Below are 23,282 nucleotides of genomic sequence, written 5' to 3' on the forward strand. Positions count from 1 at the left end.
TTAATTAATTGATAGGTGCCAAAACGTTTTTTGGCTGAACTCTCTATTTATATATTTAAGTCATGATTATATAAACATGTTATTATTATCTATGTATTATAATTGCCTTGATACATAATTTAACAATATATACTGTCTACCTAGCATTACATTATATTTATATGCACCCACCGCTGCCATATTTTCCCAAATGACTTGTCTCCGCCTTTAACACAAAGACTTCTGGGACTTCAGCGCTAAAACACTTCCGCATAAGTGCGCTCTTTTGTACACTCCACTGAAGGGAGCATTGCAGGGCACGAACAGCTCGATTAGACTCTCTTCACTCGTTCCCTGAGGGACTGGGACACCCATTAAGATGGCCACCGTAGTACTTCTGCCCTGCAAGGTAATGGAACGAGGGAGCAAGTATACTTTTTACTTTTTCGGTCAAAGGCAAAGGCGCTGAATGCTGACGCTGAAGTGTGTCCCATTGAACGCTTTCAGCTTCACCCCACAATCTTCTCACTCAAATGCACACTCTGTGACGTCAGCACAACGTCACCCAAAGTGTACAATTGTCGAAGGGTGTAGGTAGCAAGTGTGCGATTTGGGACGCAGCCCTGGACAGGTTTGTCGCAGAGTCTGTGCAGATTCTGCGCAAACTCTGCAAAATATGCATGTCGTGAAGGCAGCCATTGTCTCTCTTGTCTCATCTGCTCAAGCTGTATCGTACGGTGGTCCTGAAGTGCAACTGCTGAAAAAAATTAAGTAGTGACTGTGACATTTGGAATTGCTGAAAAAATAAAACAGTAGCTGCGAGATTTGCAGCGGCTGCGACATTTGGAAGTGCTGAAAAAGTAAAGCAGTGGCTGTGTCATTTGCAGTGGCTGTGAGATTTGGAAGGGCTGAAAAAATAAAGCAGCTGCTGCAGCATTTTCAGAAGCAATTACGATAAGGGAGGTACATTGTAAAATATATTTGACTTATGCCATTGGACAGCAAGCAAGTCACGTCTGCCAAGCCTGCTTCTCCAGAAGAGTCAACAGAATTTGAGAACGGGGCGCCAACTGCGTAGTGCACGAAGTATTCATATTCATATTTTTGTGATCTTCTGCTCTCTATCCACTTTGTGGTGACATAAAATTTATTAAAAATGAATGAACGCTTAGGTTGGAGACAGAAAAGTGTTTTAAAGTAGCTAGATTTACTAAATTAACAACAGTACTTAATTCTTACAAAGCAGTGTGACAGTGCTTTATTGAAAACATAAATCACATATGTTTTTATTATTCTTAAGCACTAAGAGTAAACATCCGTTAACAATTCCATCAGAAGGAGCAGTTTACTGATTTAATAGAGAATAGCATGAGCTATTAACAAAGGGCTTCAACAAATATGAATAACTCCAAAACAATCAAAGAAACAATAAATAACAAATTAATATAAAATAGTATTTTTATTTTATTAAGGACTTTTACATTGTCTCTCTAACTTATCTTAATTCTACATGTGTTTTATACTGAATGTACTTTTCTGCTTAGCTTGAACTTTAAAACCACTATTACTACTAACCATGTCCTGTCTGTAGTGTTGTGTACAAAACCTGTTGGGAACCTTAACCTTCGTTGTATTGTCTACTTCAGATAAACCATTTACAAATGTGCCTGCACAATATACACAATATGCAGCACTGTGGAGTATTGGTTAGGGCTCTGGACTCTTAACTGGATGGTTGTGGGTTCAAATCTGCTGTTGTACCCTTGAGCAAGGTACAGTAAAATGCCCAGCTATATAAATGGGTACAAGTGTAAGTCGCCCTGGATAAGAGCGTCAGCTAAATGACAATAATAATAAAAATACACTATAAAGCAAATAAAATATAAATTAACCCATTTATACAATACAGTTGTTAGAAAAGTATATTTAATTTATATAAACATTAACATTTATTATTATTATTATTATTATTATTAATGAGTGTTATTCTATCTTTTGGAATTGCTCTCAAATTACCCTGCCCCACGTATGCGTGACCAGACATTGTAATTTACATTGGATTAGGAGTACTTTACTTTTTTAAATGTAAAAACTTACAAATACAATTAACAGAAAATAAAGCTTCTACAGTAAATGAATAACTTTAACAGAAAAAACACCAACCGAATAAATACTCACTCTAGAAATTGAAAGTTCTTCAGCGGTTCTATTTAGAACCTTTGGGTTCTTCGTGAGTTAAAGGGTTCGTTTAAGAACCGTGAGGTCCGTGGTAAACACAATGGAGCATTTAAGAACCCCTTTTCATCATGATCGCGATTGATTTAACATACAAAAATATTAATATAAATACTTCGTGCACTGCGCAAATGCTTCTGAAAATGCTGCAGCAGCTGCTTTATTTTTTCAGCACTTCCAAATGTCGCAGCCTGATTTATTTTTTCAGTAGTTGCACTTCAGGGCCACCGTAGGTATCACTTTTGTTTACGTCTCAATTCTGGGCGTCGCCATCTTCGCTTACGTCCTTCCAATCGTCCAGCGCGTCAGGATGAGCTGCCCGGTATCTGAAAACAATGGTCTACCGGTTGAAATGAGCTGCCCCGAATGAAAATATTAAGCAGCTCATCCTGTCAGACATAAAGGACCTGTCTGAATGGGCTACCAGCTGTTTTTCAGCACTATTACTGTATTTTAATACTTCAAATCCGAGGCAGCTCATCCTGTCGGACAGAAGGGACCTGTCAGAATATGCTTCCTCTGTTTTTCATCACTATTACTGTATTAGAAGCTTTCAAACCCTTTGTAGCTAATCCTGTCATCTATGCGTAAATAGCAAATTGGTCACTATGAAATAACACGGTCAAAATCATTTTAAATGTACATCATTAGTTTCGCTAGGCAGCTCATTCTTTCAAAGTAGCTCAGTTTGTCAGAACACCTGTCCTCACTGTCCCCGAATTTCCCGTCCCTCTGCTCAGTTCGGTGGTCACTGGAGGTGTGCTCTGCCGCTGATGCTCCTCTATGGCTGCGGTGCTATCTGCCCATCTGCCTGCGTAGGTTACATAACGCCACTGCTGTTCACCAGCGTAAAACCGTTTTGTTACTAATAAATAATAAAGAAACCGGAACCTGCCTTCCTGCCATCTTTACTGAACAGGTAACTGGGAAGGGGGTAAGAACGTGTCGCTATAGAATTATCAAATAATCTTTCGAGATTACATATCTATGATTGCTATAATAATAATAATAATAATAATAATAATAATAATAATAATAATAATAATCTACCAAAGTGATCGTTTTCCCAAAAAAACAAAACTGTAAGCAGGCTCTATATTATTATTATTATTATTATTATTATTATTATTTCTTAGCAGATGCCCTTATCCAGCCTGGGCGACTTACAAAATATAAGACGCAATACAAAGTGTATAACACAGTGTAATAATATAAAGATCTATTGCAGATATTAGGTTTCATATTGTCATATTGTATACGAATTTATAGAATGATACCTGGAACATGAAATGGAAGCATACAATGAAGATAATGCCAGATAACAAGTTTAACAGGACTGTAAAGTAGGAAAAGTCCCCCTTCCTCTCCTGGGAGTCCACAGCCTGGTTTTCGGAATATAGAGTTTTGTTTTAGAATGACACGCCTATTTTCCAGGCTGAGTCAGTACTGTATAACAATGTACCGGATAAACCGGTTTCGCATATATTATTTAAAGGCAGTAAACAATGTGTTATTGTACACCAGTCGAGTTGTTGTAAACCATTACTATTCAACTGCAACGCAGATCCGCCACAGGCTCCTGATTTGTTGCGTTTAAAGTGAGTATTTAGACCTATCGGGACTGGGGGTTTATCATTGTTATATATCTACGTCTGTTTTTCAAAGCGGCTGCATCCTGGAACAGATTTTATGTTCAGAAAACTTCAGTTGAACTATTTATCTAATTTGCGATTTCTAAATACCATATGCTTCTACAAAAGGTGGTCAGTTTTGGCAATTAATCAATTATTGCACATTTATTTTACGTATGTTACGGATATAAATTATTTCAAACCCCTGGTCTGTTTAATGCTTTAGCCAGGTTTGAGATAGAGTGCAGCATTTCAACAGGACAATAGATGTGATAGCTGACAGAGCATTATTGTACTTTGCAGTTCAGATGTTTAATCCCCAACATTCACACTGTAAATTACGGCGTTGTACTGTACAGTCTTTTGTGATGATTGGGTCTGAAAAAATAAACAAACTATGGTCTGATTAAGTGTGAGGGGTGGATCGAAAATTTGTGAATATGTATTAATAATAATAATAATAATAATAATATTATTATTATTATTATTATTATTATTATTATTAGTAGTAGTAGGAGTAGTAGGAGTTGTAGTAGGTGTGCCTGAGAATGTGAAAATAACATTCAAATTATTGAAGGCACAATGTTAGATACAATTAAGATGGTGCATTCCAGTGAAAGAATGTATAAAGATTGCAATTGCATTTGTCCTGACCTGACAGTGAAGAGTGTCCAATGTGTCCAAGCAACAAACATAGACTCAATATCATGCACAAATGTAAGGAAACCCATTCACACTATGTCAATCAGAGATTTTCTTAAATGAATATAATAAATGAAGATAAGATATTATCTTAAATGAATCACTGTAACATTAGACTCTTCCCACTAAAGCAGAATTTAATTTATGCATCATGCCTACAAACCAAAAGAGATACATTGGTTTCCATTACAGCATTCACTTAAATGTGTCATGTTAGCTGGTGTGTAGTGTAAATACATCTGTTTAAAATGGCACAAAACAGACTTCAAAGATTACTCCACATTCAACAGCGATACAAGCACCAGAGGTCACAACTAAGATTAGGTACCTATAAGACTGAAAATAGGAAGAGATTATTTACACAAAGAGTTGCGAGTGTCTGGAACCGTATGTATGTGAGTGGAATGGCAGTCCAGTGTGTCCTTGTATTGGGAAACCTTGACAAAATAGGAGGACATGTATTTTTCCTGTCAACTTAATGTTGTGACGATTATTTTACTATAATCTTTGCCACATTTGAAGCTCACCTCCAATCTGAGACCACAGTATTTAAAATGCAAGCATCGTTTAAGGGTTAATATATCAGGATAGACACACCCTCTGGGGTTCTTATTTGAAAGAGGATATACTTGCAGCATCTGCAACACAAATTAAACTAAATATAAACTGATCCAACAGGTTCTGATAACCTTTACCAAACACACCCAGAGTTGGAATGAAAACCAGAGCATAATGAAATTAAAGTGCTGTAGCTAAAAAACACATGAGCTGTGGTGAAACAAGTTGTCTTTACTAGTCATGTAATTGCACCTCTGTGCAATTACGGTGTGTCCTATGATTTCAGGTTAAATGCACCTGTCTCCACAGTTGGTTAGTACAATTCTTAACGAAAACAACATCATGAAATCAAATTTAAATCAAATCCAGAATAAGGTTGTTCAAATGCACCAATTTCCAAGGCATTGAATATCCCCCGGAGCACAGTTAAGTCCATTATTATCAAGACATGGAGAGAATATAGCACAACTGTGAATCTGCCTAGTTCAGGCCATCCTCAAAAACTGAGTATCCGGGTGTGAAGGGCACTAGTCAGGGAGGCCATCAAGAGGCCTATGGCAACTCTAAAGGAGTTACAGTCTTCCACGGCTGAGCTGGGAGACACTGTGCATACTGCAATAATAGCCTGGGTGCTTCACAAAAGTGGCCTTTATGGGAGAGAAAAAAGACTCAACTCGGCTAGAGTTTGCCAGAAAGCATGTGGAAGACTCTTAAGACCAAGTAGAGGAAGATTGTATGGTCTGATGAGACCAAAATAGATCTTCTGGCCTCAATACTAAGCACTATGTTTGGTGCAAGTCTAACACTGCACATCATCCTGAGAACACCATACCTTGAAACATGGTTGTAGCAGGATCATGCTATGGTGATGCTTCTCTGCATCAGGGGCTGGAAACCTTGTAAAGATAGAGGGCAAAATGGATGCAACAAAGTACAGAGAAATCCTGGAAGAAAACCTGCTGGAGTCTGCAAGAGAACTGGGACTTGGGAGAAGATTAATTTTCCAGCAGGACAATGACCCCAAACATACAGCCAAAGCAACAATGAAGTGGCTTAAAAACAAAAAGGTCAATGTCCTGGAGTGGCCCAGTCAAAGCCCAGACCTCAATCCAATCCCATCCAACTTGATGGAGCTTGAGCGATTGTGCAAGGAAGAATGGCAAACATTACTGTGTCCAGATGTGCAAAGCTGGTAGAGACTTAGACTCTTGGCTGTAATTGCCTCTACCAAATATTGACTGAAGGGGTGATTACTTATTTATTATATATTTGTAATTAATTTAGAACAATTTGCAGATTATATTTTTCACTTTGACATTATTAGTGTATTTCTGAGGATGAAATAATCTGTACTGATAGTGTTTTTTCTTGAATACAGTGTTATTCAACCAGCTCAAAACTGTATATGTAGTTTGGATCTGGGTTCACTCCCTTCTATTTTAGGGTTTGATGCCGACTAAATCAGATATGGGCATAAAACGATTGCAATCAAGTGTCTTTAAATTAATTAGGATTAAGTAATTTCCAGGAAATGTAATGTGTATGAGTTAGTTGTTACCATTTCTGTGGATGGTTTCTGCATATGAGCATGTTTTCACACAACAACCTCATTACATTTAAGAAAACTGCTGTTACCATGCCTTATTTCAGTACAGAATGGCACTGGACGTTTTCCTTTATGTAATGAACCTTGATTTTGCTTTTAATTATTCCACGTGCATAAATAGGAAATAGTGTACAATAGTTTTTAATTAGGGTGGGGCTGCAGGTTTTACATGTGTAAGCTATATTTGGTAGAGCGGAAGTCGGGTGTCCAGTTGCATGAGACACGTGAGGAGAGAACAATGTGTGGAAGAGAGTCCCAATTTTGCTTTTTTTTTTTTTAAAGAAAGAATGTTATGGGTTATATCTATAAAATCATACTTTTTAATCTGTAAAGTTTTTGTAGTAGGTCCTTGATAGTGTTTTCATTCAATTTCCTGTTTGAATCTCCACAAAATCTCAATTATGCATATGTAGAGATCTCCTTCCAGTTCATTGTGAAAGTCTTCTAGTCAAAGATTTGTAAATAGTAATCTCTAGACTAAAAACTTAGTCTAACATACGTCAATGTGTTTGCTACTGCTAAATGTACATGCTACTGACTGCTGTCAGTTACCACCTCTTTCTAATCCTTTAATTATAATCCTTTAATTTGCAATAAAGTGGATCTGTGTAATCAGCCTTTGCCATTGTTTGCTTTGAGGCTTGTGTCTCTGTACACCATATATAACTAGGGTGTTACCTTTGCTTTTGATAGGTTAGTTTATCGGGCATTGTGCAGACAAAGGGGGAGGAGGAGTGAATAAGTATGAATAAGCCCAATGCAGTGTCAGTGTTGTGTTTAGAGTAAGAGCCTTTTTAAACTTTTCCATTATATTATTAATATTAAGAAATTCAATTTGTATAGCTCAGTATTAAGTAATTTCAGACCTATTCCTAACCCTTTTTATCAAAGGGTCTTGAAAATGTAGTATTTAATCAAAATAAAGGTCCTTAATTTGGGGGTTAACTATCAGCAGTTTTCAGAGCAGCTGGAAACTATAATAAGGATATCAATGCACAAATTACTAAACACATTTAAACATCTAGTAGGTATTGGATCCAGTGTACAAGTAGCAGAATGAATCTACATAACAATTTAGTTTGTAAAATGTATAGCAAAGAATGAGTTGAACTCCTCTGGAATTTGATAATGGATTGTATTGCAACAGTTTGTAGATTAAACTTTCTAAGGTTCTGTGACAAGGGACACACTGGATGGCAGCACTTAACCAGAACAGCTCTTAATTGAGTAACCCCTCCTCTCTATAGCTCTGATAGTAGCTTCTAGCTGTGATTAAGAGTACAGACTGAAAGGGGGCCTTGACAGGCACTATTCTGAAAAGGCAGGGTACACACATGGAGTTGAGGGACACAGGACACACACACACAAACCAAAGTCCCGTACAACTATTCACATAGTCCACTGGACACTTCTTGATCCATCTTGTCCAACCGGAATTTCAGCGGACTGCCCCTTTCCCAGGATGCTCCACTCTGACCTAATTAGGTTGCAACCGCCAACACCAAGGCTGCCCAGCTGAGGGCATTACAGTATTTTGACATTGCAGAACTAAATTTGCAAAGCAATTGATTGTTAGACTACCCCAGCTTGGGAATTTCCCCCAAAGAAATGGCATTCTTATATATAAAGCCAAGTTTCCCAGTGCAAACCCTCTTAAATAAGAGTAAGCAGATACGCAAGTAAAATTAAGTTTCCTGCGCAGCTAACATGAATTGCATACAGCAGATACCTCTAGGAGGTGACCAGCATTCACTTCAGCCTCACAAGAGCAATGAGTTGTGATTGTAATTATAATTATCCTTAATGCAAATGTCACAAGTTAAAAGATTATTTATTTATTTATTTATTTATTTATTTATTTATTTATATTTGATTTTTTTGCGACAGAAATGGTGAAACAACATCAGCATGGAAGTATATATTTATTTCATCACATCGGGCACCACTAGGCTTTCCCTACCCAATAGTGGTATATAATAAAGAGTGCAACTTTAACTAATGTATATAAAGGTTAAAAATCTTTTAATCCTGTAATTTAAAACTCGAAATAGGCCTAATTAAACAACAATAAACAATACACTAATAAACAACAATAAAGATTGTTTCCATTTGAAAAAGCACAGACAACATGGAATAATTAAATGTAATTAACTTTCTGAATTGGATCACAGATTGAATTAGTACTCACAATGCACACAAGTCTGAGAAATCGCACATTTTAGAAATCAATTTGTGTAGGTGGAAAGTGCAATATATCTAAACTGCAGGACAGGCATTGAACACTCCTTGCTATTAATTATGATTATTATATATTATTATATATATATTAATTTATGAATGCAACATTTACAAGCACATATTAATAATAGAACACAGAAACCCTCTGTTTACTTGTATTGAGTGGACTTAATCTAAATGGAGGAAACTTTCCATGAGTAAAGTTTTTCTTAAGATTGTATTATTTAACCATTTATTTCATTTTATTTGCCATCTTATCTCAATATGAATATAAGTCACCAGAATGATTGGAAACTGCTTATATTTTGTACTGCTCAAAGTAATTAGTTCAAATAATGTTTGCGGCTTCATAAATCTATAGGTCTATTTTATGGTATCATCATAGGTGTTTTTTTGGTTTTCACACAGCCTGTGTAATATTTAAGTCCATATTACAAACACACATACACATGTGCAATTTAAAATGTAAATTTTCTAGAAATGTAGCAAATAGGCTTTTGTAAAAACAAAAAAATAATAAATGCTACGAGAAATAGATTTACAATTATTTATTTCAGTAACTTTTTCTTTGCAAGCCTTCAGAAGTACAGACACTATCTGTAGATTCAATAGTGGTTTTAATTTAGGGTTAGTACTCTGTGTACAATATATAGAACACACACCTATATACACACCATGTTTATATATTATGTATAGTGAGGATTATTATTATTTTGTTAAACGCACTTCTCAAAGGTTATTACTAACAATTTTACAGGAGAAGCAAATGTATGACACTGCCTTATTTTGATGACTTCCTATTGCAATACTGAAACACGTGCCCCTGTCATTTCCTTGGTGCAGCTCTCTCTGTAGATATCAGACAATGGACCGTGTCACCGATTACACTGCTTTAATGAAGGGGATAGATGTACTGGATTTCAGAATGGAAGGGATCCCCAGTGACCTGGTGCTGACTGGTGAGCATGCCTTTCCCCTGGCCATGAACGAGAGGGGCCAGGTCCTTATGGCTGCCTCCAGGTATGGTAAGGGGCGCGTGGTCGCTTTGGGGCATGAGGTCTACCTGGAAGCCTTTCCCACATTTGTGGAGAATGCTTTAGTCTGGCTGAAGCCTGAACCTGGGGCCAAGGTTGGCATCCACAAGACCTGCCAATCTGTGTGGAACAACCTGTGTTACACATCAGAGAAGACTGAGCTTGTTGACTATTTCCAGGGTGGTGTGGGGGTCTATATCACCACTGCCTATGAATCTGACAAGGTGAAGGAGATCAACACTTTCCTGAAGGAGGGAGGTGGGCTGCTGATTGCTGGCCAAGCCTGGCACTGGTCCGAAAGCCACAAAGAAGACAATACCCTCCTCTGCTTCCCTGGCAACCAAATGATCAGCACATCTGGGATCTATTTCTCCCAGCTTCAGGGAGAACAGGGTGTCTTCCCTGTACCCAGTGAGATTCCAACTAGCTGGCTGGCTGTCTCGTAAGTATCTTCATATGGTAATTACCCATAACCAATGAATGAATGAGAGCTACACCAGAGTGGTTATAGATTAATTAATCAGACTGGTTAATTATAGCCCTTAACAATTAAATGATTAAGTCATCCAAATAGAGGAGTCTTAAGAACCTCTCAAGGACTAACATACTGCACATAGCTTCCTTATTGTGCAAATAAAAATAAGATTCTACGTACTAGGGCTGGTCGATTATATCAATATCAATAATTATCAAGGTAATTACTTCCCTCAATAACGATATACATTTTTGATAATGTCGATAATTCAGTACAGCAGTCCACCTCTGTGACGCAGCAGGAACGTGCAGAGAAGTGACAATATGCCCGTGGGGAGGTATACACCCACTAAAAAACACTTTTACCTCGCCTCCACTGGCTTAAGCGTCCGTGCCGTCAGCACCCCAGAGCTTTTTGTAAAACCTGGCCGTTGTCGGAAGTTCATTTGTTGTGGCAAGAGCAGAGTGATTGTGGGTTTGGTTTGTTTCGTTTTAAAAACAACACTACGAGCGATAGAGCCTGATGTGGAAAGGACTTATGTGTCTATTTTATTCTTTATGCTTTACATGATTGGAGACCGCGTAATAAATATACTTTTCTGTAAAGAGATATTAAGAAGAGCTAAATGTGTATAGACAACATTATATTCAGACACGCATTACGTTACTGTAAGAAAACTTTTCGATATGCAACAATAAAATATTTGCTACTTATTGTTATTATTGTAATCATCATCAAGATATGTGCTAGTAGATATGTATTTTAAATGGCACATCTTGACTCCCTTAACTTTTTGCCGTATTATTTTTAATTTACTTGGCAGACATCCTTAACCAGGGCAAGTTACAGTTGAAACAAAATACACATTTCACGATTAATCATACAGTAACAGCAGCTACAATATAGTGTGCTTGTTTCAGTCATGGTGTTTATGGACGCATTTATAAACTAGTCCTTAATATTTTAGAGGGAAACCCAGATCTGCTGTATTTATTTATTTATTAATTCATTAATTTAACTTGTAAATGGACACACGTTAACTAAATGTTCATGCTGATTGTCTCTACGGGGCTGTTATACTAGAGCCCTACATTTCAGCCCGAGGGGCCCCGACTTATTTATGCCCCTAGGGCATAAGTAGGCAAGTCAAGTGTTGATTTGAGAGGCTAAATTGATCAAACGTGATCAACTCACTGTCAGCCACTTGGTCATCACTTTAAAAAACAAAAACTTTAACAAACAAAAAATGCTCCAAACATTTTTCTAAATTGACTTAATAAAGAAACGAAAAGAAATATAACTACTTTACCATTAAAAACAAAACTGAACTATTTTAATGGCTGCAACAGTAGTATAGGCTGTGTAATGGGGGAAAAAAAAACACAGGCTCCAATCAGACTCGGGCCGAGAATTGTGATAAGCTGTTGGACAAGGGCCGGGCTGGGGCCTGAGCGTCTCGGGCCAGGGCCGGGCTAGGGCCTAGATTTGAGGCCCATGCAGGGCTTTACAGATATTTATTTTGTTGAGGAAAAAGGACTGAAAAGGGATTTTACTTAATTTTACTCATGCATATTTTTATGTTGAAAAAGATTTTATCATTATAATTGTTTTGTATTATCTACCTCAGATTTGTGAAATGATCCATTGTTTGGTAAGTGTTTGTCATGTTCTGACCATAAATAATAGTTTAAAACCACAATTAACCATCTGTTTTCTTCAACTTTCACTCAGGAGCAAAAATCAGCCTTTAAACTTGTATTATTATTATTATTATTATTATTATTATTATTATTATTATTATTTTTTTTTTATTATTATTATTTTTTTTCTTGGCAGACGACCTTATCCAGGGCGACTTACAACATAAGTGCAAAAATACAGAGAAGTACAAGGCATCAATCATTACAAGTTCAACTTAGCTAAAACATAACAATTCAAAATACAATTTTACAGATTCCAATTTACAATTTACACAAGTACAGTAAGAGACTTCCTACATCCTGAACGTTGAAAGCTAAGTGCTGTCAAGATGTAGGGTTACAGGCTGGGGCTATGGGAAAGGGAGCAAGGAGGAAAACAATCAAGAACGTGAGGAGCATAATAAGTGCTATCTAGCAGGGATAGAGGACTAATATTACTGCTGTCAGAAGATATGTGTCTTGAGTAAGCGCCGGAATGAGGTCAAGGACTCTGCTGTTTTGACTTCGGTGGGCAGGTCATTCCACCACTTAGGGGCCAGGAATGAGAAGGAGCGGGCTCTGGAGGAGGGAGAGTGGAGAGGAGGCAGAGTTAGCCTTCTGGCACTGGAGGAGCACAGTGGTCTGGAGGGGATGTATGGAGAGACGAGTGACTGAAGGTAGCTTGGTGCAGTGTGGTCAAGACAGCGGTAGGTGAGGGTCAAAGCCTTGAACTGAATGCGTGCCGCTATCGGGAGCCAGTGGAGGGAGCGGAGCAGTGGAGTAGCGTGTGCGAATCGTGGCAGAGAGAATACCAGACGAGCTGCAGAGTTCTGGATGAACTGGAGCGGTGGGTAGTTGATGCAGGCAGGCCGGCCAGGAGGGAGTTGCAGTAGTGCAGGCGGGAGAGGACCAGTGACTGGACAAGTAGCTGAGTCGAGTAGTCGGTGAGGAAGGGACGGATCCGGTGTATGTTGCTCAGGAAGAATCTGCAGGTACACGTCAGTGTGGTGATGTGCTGGGAGAAGGAGAGCGCAGGATCCAGGGTGACTCCTAGATTTTTAGCGGAAGAAGAAGGATAGAGTGTGGTGGATTCCAAGGGGATCGAGATGGGGAGGTCAGCAGAAGGTGAGGAAGAGTGGGGGAAAAAGAGGAGATCTGATTTGGAGAGGTTGAGCTTGAGGTGGTGCGAGTGCATCCAGGCGGAAATGGCAGACAAGCAGGAAGAGATGCGTGAGGGGATGAGAGGGTCAGAAGAGGGAAAAGACAGGAAGATCTGGGCATCATCAGCTTAGAAGTGGTAGGAGAAACCATGGGAAGCGATGAGGGGGCCCAGGGAGCAAGTGTAGAGTGAGAACAGGAGCGGGCCCAGGACGGAGCCTTGGGGAACACCTGTAAACTTGAAAGAAATAATGATTGGACATTTATCGTGATAATTATCGATATCGACTGATATGAAGTTTTTTTTTATCGTGATAACATTTTTGGCCATATCGCCCAGCCCTAATGTGTACTAAGAGAAAATATGTTAATGAAAACCCAAAATACTGACTTAACAAATTTGTGCGAGAAGCCTTGCATGCGCTTTGTGATATGTTAAGAAATGAAAAGTGGCAGCTGAATTGTGCTTAGCCTGATATGCATAGTCTACTACACTAGTCCAGCCTGGTCTTGAAGGTTCACTCAATCACTGCCTTGGTTCTTACAGTATCACTACACTATCTCCTTACAACAAATATTGTTATTAATTCAATATCTCATATCAGCTTTTGGCGACATTGATCAAGGTACAGTATTAAACAATTTGTTGATGAGGGGGTGTGCTGCTTGCGGATCTCTGAGTGGGGGGGGTTAGTTGTAGCAGACGAAACGCATGCAGTGGGGAGATTAGCCGTAGTAAATCATACCTGTTTGGTGTTTAGCTATTTCATATATTTGTTACACTGTTGGACCCAAACAGCCATGTGTGTGAAAAGCCTTGGTTCATGTCTATAAATCAGGCTAACACCCAAGAATGTCTAATAGAATTATACTTGTTTCTAATTATTGCATTACCTACATTAAGATAACCCATAAGACTTTATTTCAATGCTTCCTTTTAGTGACATAAGCAAGACTTGATTTAGTATACTATCCCAGTGGCTGACCACAGGTGTACTTGCATGATTTTTCAGTTTTCCCCTTAATTTTGTTTTAAAAATAACCATATTAAGATGTCAATTTGTAAGTGTAAAGAAATTTAATGGTTTCAAATCACATGAAATATGATTGTTTTTTGCTTATAAAGTGTGAGAACAAAATGTTTAGATTACATCTGAGCATTAAGATGAAAGATCTTCCAAAAGCTTCAAGGCTAGGTGTGATGCTCTTCTCCTTCCACTCTACCACTCTTGTGATCTTCTTGGGAAATGTGTTTGCTGTCACCATCTTTTTGTAAATGTACACTACCTTTTTCATTTGCTCTCATTTACCTCAAAAGCATTGGCAAAGACTTCAAGGAGGATCTGGATTTTCTCTTGAATGGTGTGGATGAGTTTGACATCAAAGGCTCAGCTTTGCCCTCTGAGATTCTAGTCCATGGCCCGCTGGCATTCCCCATCGCGATGAACGATGCCCACCAGACCTTCTTTGCCGGAGCATACTATGGTCAGGGCCGGGTGATCGCTACCTCCCATGAGGGTTTCCTGGGCCATACATCCCTCAGCAAGTTCCTCAACAACGCCCTCCGGTGGCTAGATGAGGGGCGGAATGGTGTGATAGGCTTCAACAACAATCTGAGTGCCTCCCACACACTGCTAAGCCAAGGGGGGCTGAATTGTGTGCAGACAGACTTCCATGATAAACTGAGTGTCTATGTCTGCACGTCCTACAGCAATGACCATGCAAAAGAGATACAAGAATTTGTAGCAGAAGGAGGTGGCCTCCTCATTGGGGGCCATGCCTGGTATTGGTGCCAGAGCAATAGGAATCAAAACACGGTCACTGATTACCCTGGCAACCAGGTCATTGGCAAGTTTGGCCTGAACATCCTGGGCTCAACAATAACAACTGATGTCTTCAAGACCCAGAATACAGACCAGTGCACTACCCACACCTACCATTTCCGTAAGTCTCTGCAGCGAATCGCTGAGGATATGATGGAAGGGAAGGTCCTGGAGGAGCATGAACAATCCTGGCTTAAGAAGCTGGGGAACGACTGCTCTTCCTACCTCCGTATGAAGGCCACACACTGCTCCTCATACACCTCTGTCTTGAACCTGCTCACGGATATGTTGAAGAAGACCGGGGTGCCCCAAGCTTGTGATGCCTGCCCCCTTAAGACCTTCAAGGAACATTTTCTCCTCAAAGTCAGCACGGAGATCTATGAGGTGTCTCCAGACCCAGACTCTCTCCTCCCCATCATCATTAAAGACATTCCTCAGCTGCCCACCATCTCTGATGTCAAAGTTCAGATCAATGGGAACACCACACGTAAGTACTTTCTTTTGTTTTCTTTCTTTAACTTTATTAATATTTTGTTTTATTGACTTTTCATCCAATTTTAATTATTATAACAAGCGTTGTTAATTTATTTGTGACTCCGTATTTCATAGATCTCTTTTCCATTTCAGATGGAGAGGAGTGGAAAAGCACAGGCCTCTATCTGTCTCCAGGCATGAAATCCCTCATTGAAGTGCCTTCAAAAATTGTCAGAAAGGGCTGTAAGGTATACTCCCCTATATACAATGTTTTTTAAATGTTTGGGATATGACCAAATCATATACTGCAGAATTGTAGATGTAACAGGGAATATATATTACAGGGGTGGCTAACCCTGGTCCTGGAGAGCTGCAATCCTGCAGGTTTTCCAGGTCTCTCTAACTTACCAATTAATGGATACCTTGAACACAGGGACATTTTGCCTAATTAAGACCCACAATTGGTTCAATTAAGCAGTTAACGATCTGGACAGAACAAAAGCCTGCAGACCCTGCGGCTCTCCAGGACCAGGGTTAGCCACCCCATATATAGTATCTGTCACAATATATTCAAATTTGACATGTTTTGGTGCTACAGCATACAAATATATTTTACAGGTTACAATACTTTGCTCAGTATATGTTGCTTTGAATCAGAAAAACCCTCAAACCAATGAAGATACTCCTTTCTGGGTGTGAAGATCCAAACTAGCTAATAGTGTAGGCATCATCGATGCTGTTGCATTAATCAGATGTGATTGGTTTGATTAATTAACATTAATCTCTGCAAATGTTTTAATGCTTCACATACATGTTCATTCCTTTCTGAAAGTATCTTGGTGGCTTTGGATCCACATATAAATCACGTAAAGGTTGCTGACTAAGTGAGCCACTCTGAAACCTCAGCAAAAACTGACATTATCGCTTTAACTTGCAGGTTCAGATTGGATGCCAGACAGATTTCATTGGTAATGCTGATCAGCTGAAACGAGCACCTTGTGTCCACCAATGCTTCTCCATCAACTCTGAGAAGATTGAAGTATCTAATCTATGGGGGGGGCTCCTCTACCTGGTGGTACCAAACAACATGCGTTTTGGGGACCTGGAGATCAAAGTGGACAAGGCTGTTAGAGCTCCTTACTACAAGTCTGGTATGACCCGGTGGGGGGGGGGTTCCTGACAGTGCCTAAATCAAGAATAATTTATGTTTAATTTATGTCAGTGAAGCTATGTATGGCTTCATTCCAATCTATACTATTCCATCGGGTTGAATGGTCATGGTGATTGCTCATCTGTGTTTGCTGACCATCCAGTACACTGTTCCCTGTTAATTCTCCTTCCAGGACAGACCAGCAGGGAAGAATGGCTGCAGACACTCCGTGGTGCTCCCTCACCCTGGGCTGAGATGGAGTTTGACAACATCATCATTACCGTGTCCTCAGAGTTGGTGCGGGGGGTGGACAACCCTGAGGAGGTGGCAAAACTCTGGAACCAGATCATGAAGGGCATTGCAGAGCTGGCCAACATCCCACAGAAATTCCCCAGGAAGGAGCGCTTTGTGGCAGATGTGCAAATCTCTCATGGTGAGTACTTTATTATTATTATTTTTATTTCTTGGCAGACGCCCTTATCCAGGGCGACTTACTCCTCAGGCCCAGTTATAGTTAAGTTTGGATTGCCTCTTGGTAATTCATAACCCAGTTATCACTTCAAAACTTCAGAAACCTGTTTGACAATCTCAAAGCTCGTAATAAAAATGGGGGAATTAATTGTAAAGAAATAACTATGAATGTGAAAATAATCAACTTTGCTTAATCCCAATGATGTGCTTAAATTTTAAGTTTGGCTATAGTCTTTGCTGAAAAACTCAGAAAAGCTTTAAATGAAACATGTTAAACAAGTTAAACTACATTTGGTAACACTTTACATTAAGTGTTTGTAGGAGACCATATTTGTAGTGTAGTTACAATGTAAGTAATGTGTGATTAACATCACATTAGCATCGTTTTGTTACACAATGTGTAACTCTATTATTTATTACCAGGAACACAAAATGGAAAAATACTTTCCTATGGTCATTTTGTTTTGTAAAACCTTTACCACATGAAGATATGCTTCTTTCAGCATCCATGGGATGTTAACCCTCAGACTACTAAACTCACAGCAACCGCTCTACACGTCTGGACTATAGCACTTTCACACAAATCACAGTGCTTGGTATGGCACAGCAAATTACTTAATTTTACATAAATAAATATAATGATCATATGGAACCTATAGACAGGTGACAAAGGAGAAAACCAACATAAAGTGTCTCAGTAAGGTGTTGGGGCACCGCGAGCCGCCAGAACAGCTTCAATGCGCCTTGGCATAGATTCTACGAGTCTCTGAAACTTGAGGGATGGAACACCATTCTTCCAAAATATATTCCCTCATTTGGTGTTTTAATGATGGTGGTGGAGAGTGTTGTCTAACACGTCAGTCCAGAATCTCCCATAGGTGTTCAATTGGGTTGATATCTGGTGACTGTGAAGGCCATAACATATGATTCACATAATTTTCATACTCATCAGACCATTCAGAACTGAACTGCCTCTAGAGCAGCGATATCTTTCTTGAAGTGTGGAGCCCAGAACTATACACAATATTCCAGATGAGGTGTAACTAGTATACAGTCTTAACATTACTTCCCATGCTAGGAAAATGCCCCCGACAGCATAACAGAACCTCTGGACCACCTCATTGTAGCGGTCAAGCAGTCAGGCTTGTACCGTTTTCTTGGTGTCGCCACACATGCACTCGCCCACTTGTCAAGAATATGGTGAAGGATGACTCATCTGACCATATGACTTTTTCCACATCTCTGTAGACCAGTGCCTATGGTTTTTGCACCACTGAACTCTCAAATGTGCATTTCTCTTTGTAATGAGGGGTTTATGCACTGCAACCCTACTATAATATCCCTCTCTGTGTAGTTCTCAACTGACTGTTGACAAAATCGAGGTCAACTGGGCCTGCTCAGCATTTTTATACATGCCACAGAGCATTATAGGATGTTAATTGCTTAATTGTATCATGTACTACACCTGTTTGGAGGCATCTGCATTCATTATGTTCCTCCACTCATGTTTTTCCTTTAATTTGTCACCTGTCTGTATATATCACAAGAAATGTAAGACGTTTAAGTTTTTCATTCTTTCTATAAGTAATATACTTTTGGAATTCATATGGAAATGGCCAGTCAGATTGTGTTGTGTTGAATGAATATTAAAGTATCTTCAAATGTACTTTATTATTATTGTTGTTGTCGTTATTACTTGGAAAAGTACAAGCCGCACACTCAGTAGCTCCAATGCAAAATAATGTAATAAACCTTAATAGTTATTACTGCCAGTAATATTAAATCATAAGAAATAATAATACATTTACATTGCTTACATTGCATTGATTGTAAACATGTATGTTCGACTCACTGCAGATGTGTTCTTTCTTCTTTGCTGAGAAATCGTCCAGTTAGGTTTGCTGTGTTGAATAAATCTTGGACTATTATTTGTGTGTATTTCTTAATCTTAGCAGTTTTATTTTGTGTCAGTTCTGTTATATGCATTGAAAAGGGGATTCTGACATTGAGGTTGACGAACTGAAATAAAATAGAAATGTTTTAATCTGTACCTTCAACCCCTCTTATTTACATCCTTGTCATAAACTTCTCTCTCCCCCTCTTCCAAATCGCTGTCATAACTGTCTACAATACTAATCAATGTGCCCAATTAAAAGTTTACAATACTAAAAAATTTTTGTATTAAGCTTAATTAAGTTTTATCAGTCTCAGAAGCAGTAAAATGTTCAAAACATCCCTCATTTGACATCCTTAAAAGCGCTCTCAAGTGAGCACTTTCAGCATGCCGCCATTTTCCACATTTCCTCTAAGAGACAGGTTTTTTCCACTAATAAAAATATAGCTTTTTGATTAATTAAAACTCACAACAAACCTCTGTGCTTTTTGTTAAGACAGTTCATTGCTATATAGAATTGTCCAATAAAAATATTTTTACGGCTGAAGTGTACTATTACTTTAGCAACATTCCTGATTCCTGAGCCGATAATCAGACCCGTAGTATCCTGAAGGTTAATTGGGAAAATAAGTATTCTGCTTTAAGCCAAATGTAATTCAAAAATATTCCACTGCCATTTTCTTTTGCATATGGTACATGTTACATCCAGAAAATTCCCCACTAAATGCCCCCTAGGTTCCCCATCTATCCACCTAATCCTCTGAAATACTGTAGGAGATTCCAAACCAGGGGGAAAAAAGCCAGAAGTTTAATTTATAGTCCATTTCTTCCCACAGGGCTGAATTATCAATCCAAACCCCTTCAGATCTTCTTCAAATCTGTGCAAACTCCCCTCAGTCAATGTCCTTCTGTACACTATACATCTGAATATTCAAATTCACATTTTGTGCAACTCTCCTGCTGTAATAAGTGTGTGATTGTAAAGTATAGGTATTCAAGTACATCAAGTGCTATATTTATGCATAATGGATAAATGTAAGCCCTGGTCAGTCTACAGTGGCCCATTTGCATTTGATCTGGGGGCTGGCTGACGAGATGTGTGTTGGGAGTGTGCATCTGTTAGTATAGGCTGTTAACTTGCTTTTGTGTTAATCTCCAGGCTTTATGCATGCTGGCTACCCTATTATGATGCACTCCACTTCAGGTGAAAACCTGTTTTCCCCGGATTTAATCAAGACACAAGGCTTGTGGGGTTGCATTCATGAGCTGGGCCACAACCAACAAAGAGGTCCCTGGGAGTTCCCCCCCCATACCACTGAATGCACCTGTAACCTGTGGGCAATGTATGTCCACGAAACAGTGCTGGGCATAGAGAAACATATTGCCCACCCTGCCCTCCAGGTCGAGAGCAGAGAAAAGCGCATCCAGGAGTACCTGGAGAAAGGGCGTAACCTGAATGACTGGAGTGTCTGGACAGCGCTGGAGACTTACATTCAGGTAATGTGCAGTGAATGTAGGCTGTGTCTTCTTTCTGTCTAACCACCCACCATCTCTCTTTACTCCTCACTACCTACTATGCAGTACCTATATTTGATTTTCATTCTTACTTTTTCCCTGTCCCCTATCTCTCCCTTTCTTCTCCTCCCTTTCTTTTTCCCACACATCTTTCTTCCTCACCTCATTCTGTCTCTTCTCTTTCTCAGTCTCCTTCTCCACACCTCTCTCCCCCAACTCTCTATTTCCTCCTCACCCTCTCCCACTCTCCCACACTGCCAACACTCTTCTTTCCCCACCTTTCTCTTTCCTGGCCATCCTCTCCCACTCTATTCCCCCTCTCTCTCCTACACTCCTCTCCCTCTTCACCTTCCTCTTACTCCTTTTCTCTACTTCCCCTAACTTCTTTCCACCAAATCCACTCTGTACACCATCTCCCTCACTCTCCCCTACTCTCTACTCCCCTCTCTCTTATCCTATTTCCATTCTCTTTCTTCCTCAGCTCCAGGAGGAGTTTGGCTGGGATGCCTTCAAAAAGGTGTTCGGTGCCTACCACCAAAAGAAAGATGTCCCCAAGGACAACAAGGGCAAGATGAATCTGTTCACAGAGACCTTCTCCAAGACAGTCAACAAGAATCTTGCTCCCTTTTTCAAGAGCTGGGGCTGGCCCATTGAAAACCATGTAGAGAAACAACTGCAAGCCTTACCCGAATGGAAGAGTCACCCCATGACCAAATATGCATAAACTGTGGCTTCACAGCCAGATCTATTGAGAAACAGCCCCCCAACTATGATGAAAACTTCCTCTCTAGCTCCACCTTTATAAAATACTTCCCAATAGGCATAGGTGTAGGTTTAGGGGGGGGACGTGTCATGTTACATTGTCGCCCCAGTAATGTATGCCTGGCTCCATAGGCATAGGGGACCCCCAATTCTGAAACGGAACTTATGCCACTGCCAATAGGGTATTATTTCTCCCCCAACTCCAATCAAATAATTTGAACTCCCAACTTCAATAAAGGTTTCCAGACCCAGAAGATTGGAAAAAACCAACTATACATCATTGGAAAGCACAGAGCCTCTCCCTTTGAATAACAATACACTACACTAGTCTGTCTATTACAGTGGTGGTGCAAGAGGAAATTGTAGTCATAGGTTCCCCACCTTTAATAGGTCATATCCCCAACAGTCAGTTTTCAATGCATCCCTTTTGATTTCAATGGTAAAAACATATGACTTTTAAATATGCTATAAATAAACTGTTTCAATTCACTTGCTGTTACTATTGTGATTCTGCAAAACCTAGATCATACCTGTATATTTCACTGAAACACATGGTGTGCATTTATAAATGTTACACTTGTCAATGATCTGTATAAACACCTTCACTGCAAAGATCACTGTATGGGTAGATGTCATCATTACGACAATGCTGATTGTAATGGTACAATATTATATAAACTGTTGTATATCAGCCTCTCTAATTAACCACTTCAATTCCAGATGAAAAAATGAAAATCCTTTCCAGGTACCAGATTTTGAAAATAATGATAATAATGTTTTAGCACCTGAAATTGCTTAAAATGTTTAATGATGAATGAAATTACCAAAATGTTTTTCATTAACCCTGTACTCTCCCATGTACTACATATCGATGTTCAGTAAAGATTTCAAAACAAGTTCACAATATTATACTTTATACTAAATAAACTTTTCTAATAATAAAAAAAATAAATACACTAAAATGCTAATAAATATAATAAAACAAAACACAAACAAATACAAATAATACACAATACACTGGAACTCATATGAAAATTATAAACACTAATAATAAACAATGAACAGTAATTATTAACTAAAACTCAATCCCTATCAAAACCTGTGCCATCACCAACTGGCTTGCTCTGTGCCATTTATTGAAATGTTAATACAAAACTTGTAGGGATGCACTACAAATGAGCTACAGGGCTTTGTGCAGCACTACATAGCTATTGCTAAAAACTACACAACTACAACTAAACAAGTACAACTAACAATAATAATAATAACTAGCAATAATAATATCAAACTATATTCATATACTTGTAAAAGGTGAATGGATTGCCACAATAGATATAAGACTTCTAGACACGCACAGGTACATTGGAAGCTCTAATCAACATGAGATTGTATAAAAACAATTGCATTCCTAGGCTTTCAATACACATTGTACAGTATCAGCACTGCCTTTTGGAACAAAACCTGAACCTCTAGACTGAGAAGCCGATAATATATTAGATTAAGAATCTTCATGTACGAAGGTACGGCGTGGCACTGTGTGAGGGTTTCCATTTGATGCACATGGTGTTGAAGTGGTTAAACAATCAACAGTTTAACAATGGAATAAAAACAATGGAATAATTTAATGTTTAAAATTATTATTATGAAGATATATCTACTACTGTAGTGTGGTATAGATCAGTGTAGCGGGAATATGTTAGGCTAAATTTAATATATATATATTTTTTTATTTTTATTTTGGTGTATTTAGTTCATGAATCACTGTTGTAAAAGAAAACAGTGCTACAGTAATTTATATTTTTATAGCCTAGGGGCAAAACTGGTGTTCTGTTCCTTTTGTGCTTGGGTACTTTGGTGCAAATGTTAAATAATAAACATTAAAAAGACAAAGAACTTGA

The 23,282-nt window shown here is 38.9% G+C and overlaps 1 protein-coding gene across 2 annotated transcripts; it reads left to right on the forward strand.

Moving 5' to 3' along the window:
- The first annotated feature begins 247 nt into the window (after window positions 1–247).
- LOC136711382 (TRPM8 channel-associated factor homolog) lies at window positions 248–23,282 on the forward strand. Of its 2 annotated transcripts, none has more exons than XM_066687607.1 (8): window positions 248–388; window positions 9,793–10,425; window positions 14,614–15,605; window positions 15,746–15,840; window positions 16,530–16,743; window positions 16,936–17,175; window positions 20,267–20,604; window positions 21,104–23,282. In XM_066687607.1, exons 2-8 carry the CDS (start codon window positions 9,815–9,817, stop codon window positions 21,344–21,346), a joined length of 2,733 nt encoding a protein of 910 aa, XP_066543704.1. In that variant the 5' UTR covers window positions 248–388; window positions 9,793–9,814; the 3' UTR covers window positions 21,347–23,282. The 2 variants fall into 2 exon arrangements, with proteins under 2 accessions (XP_066543704.1, XP_066543703.1); XM_066687606.1 differs by lacking the exon at window positions 248–388 and adding an exon at window positions 3,697–3,812.

This window comes from Amia ocellicauda, chromosome 16, assembly GCF_036373705.1.
Source record: "Amia ocellicauda isolate fAmiCal2 chromosome 16, fAmiCal2.hap1, whole genome shotgun sequence".
NCBI lineage: Eukaryota > Metazoa > Chordata > Actinopteri > Amiiformes > Amiidae > Amia > Amia ocellicauda.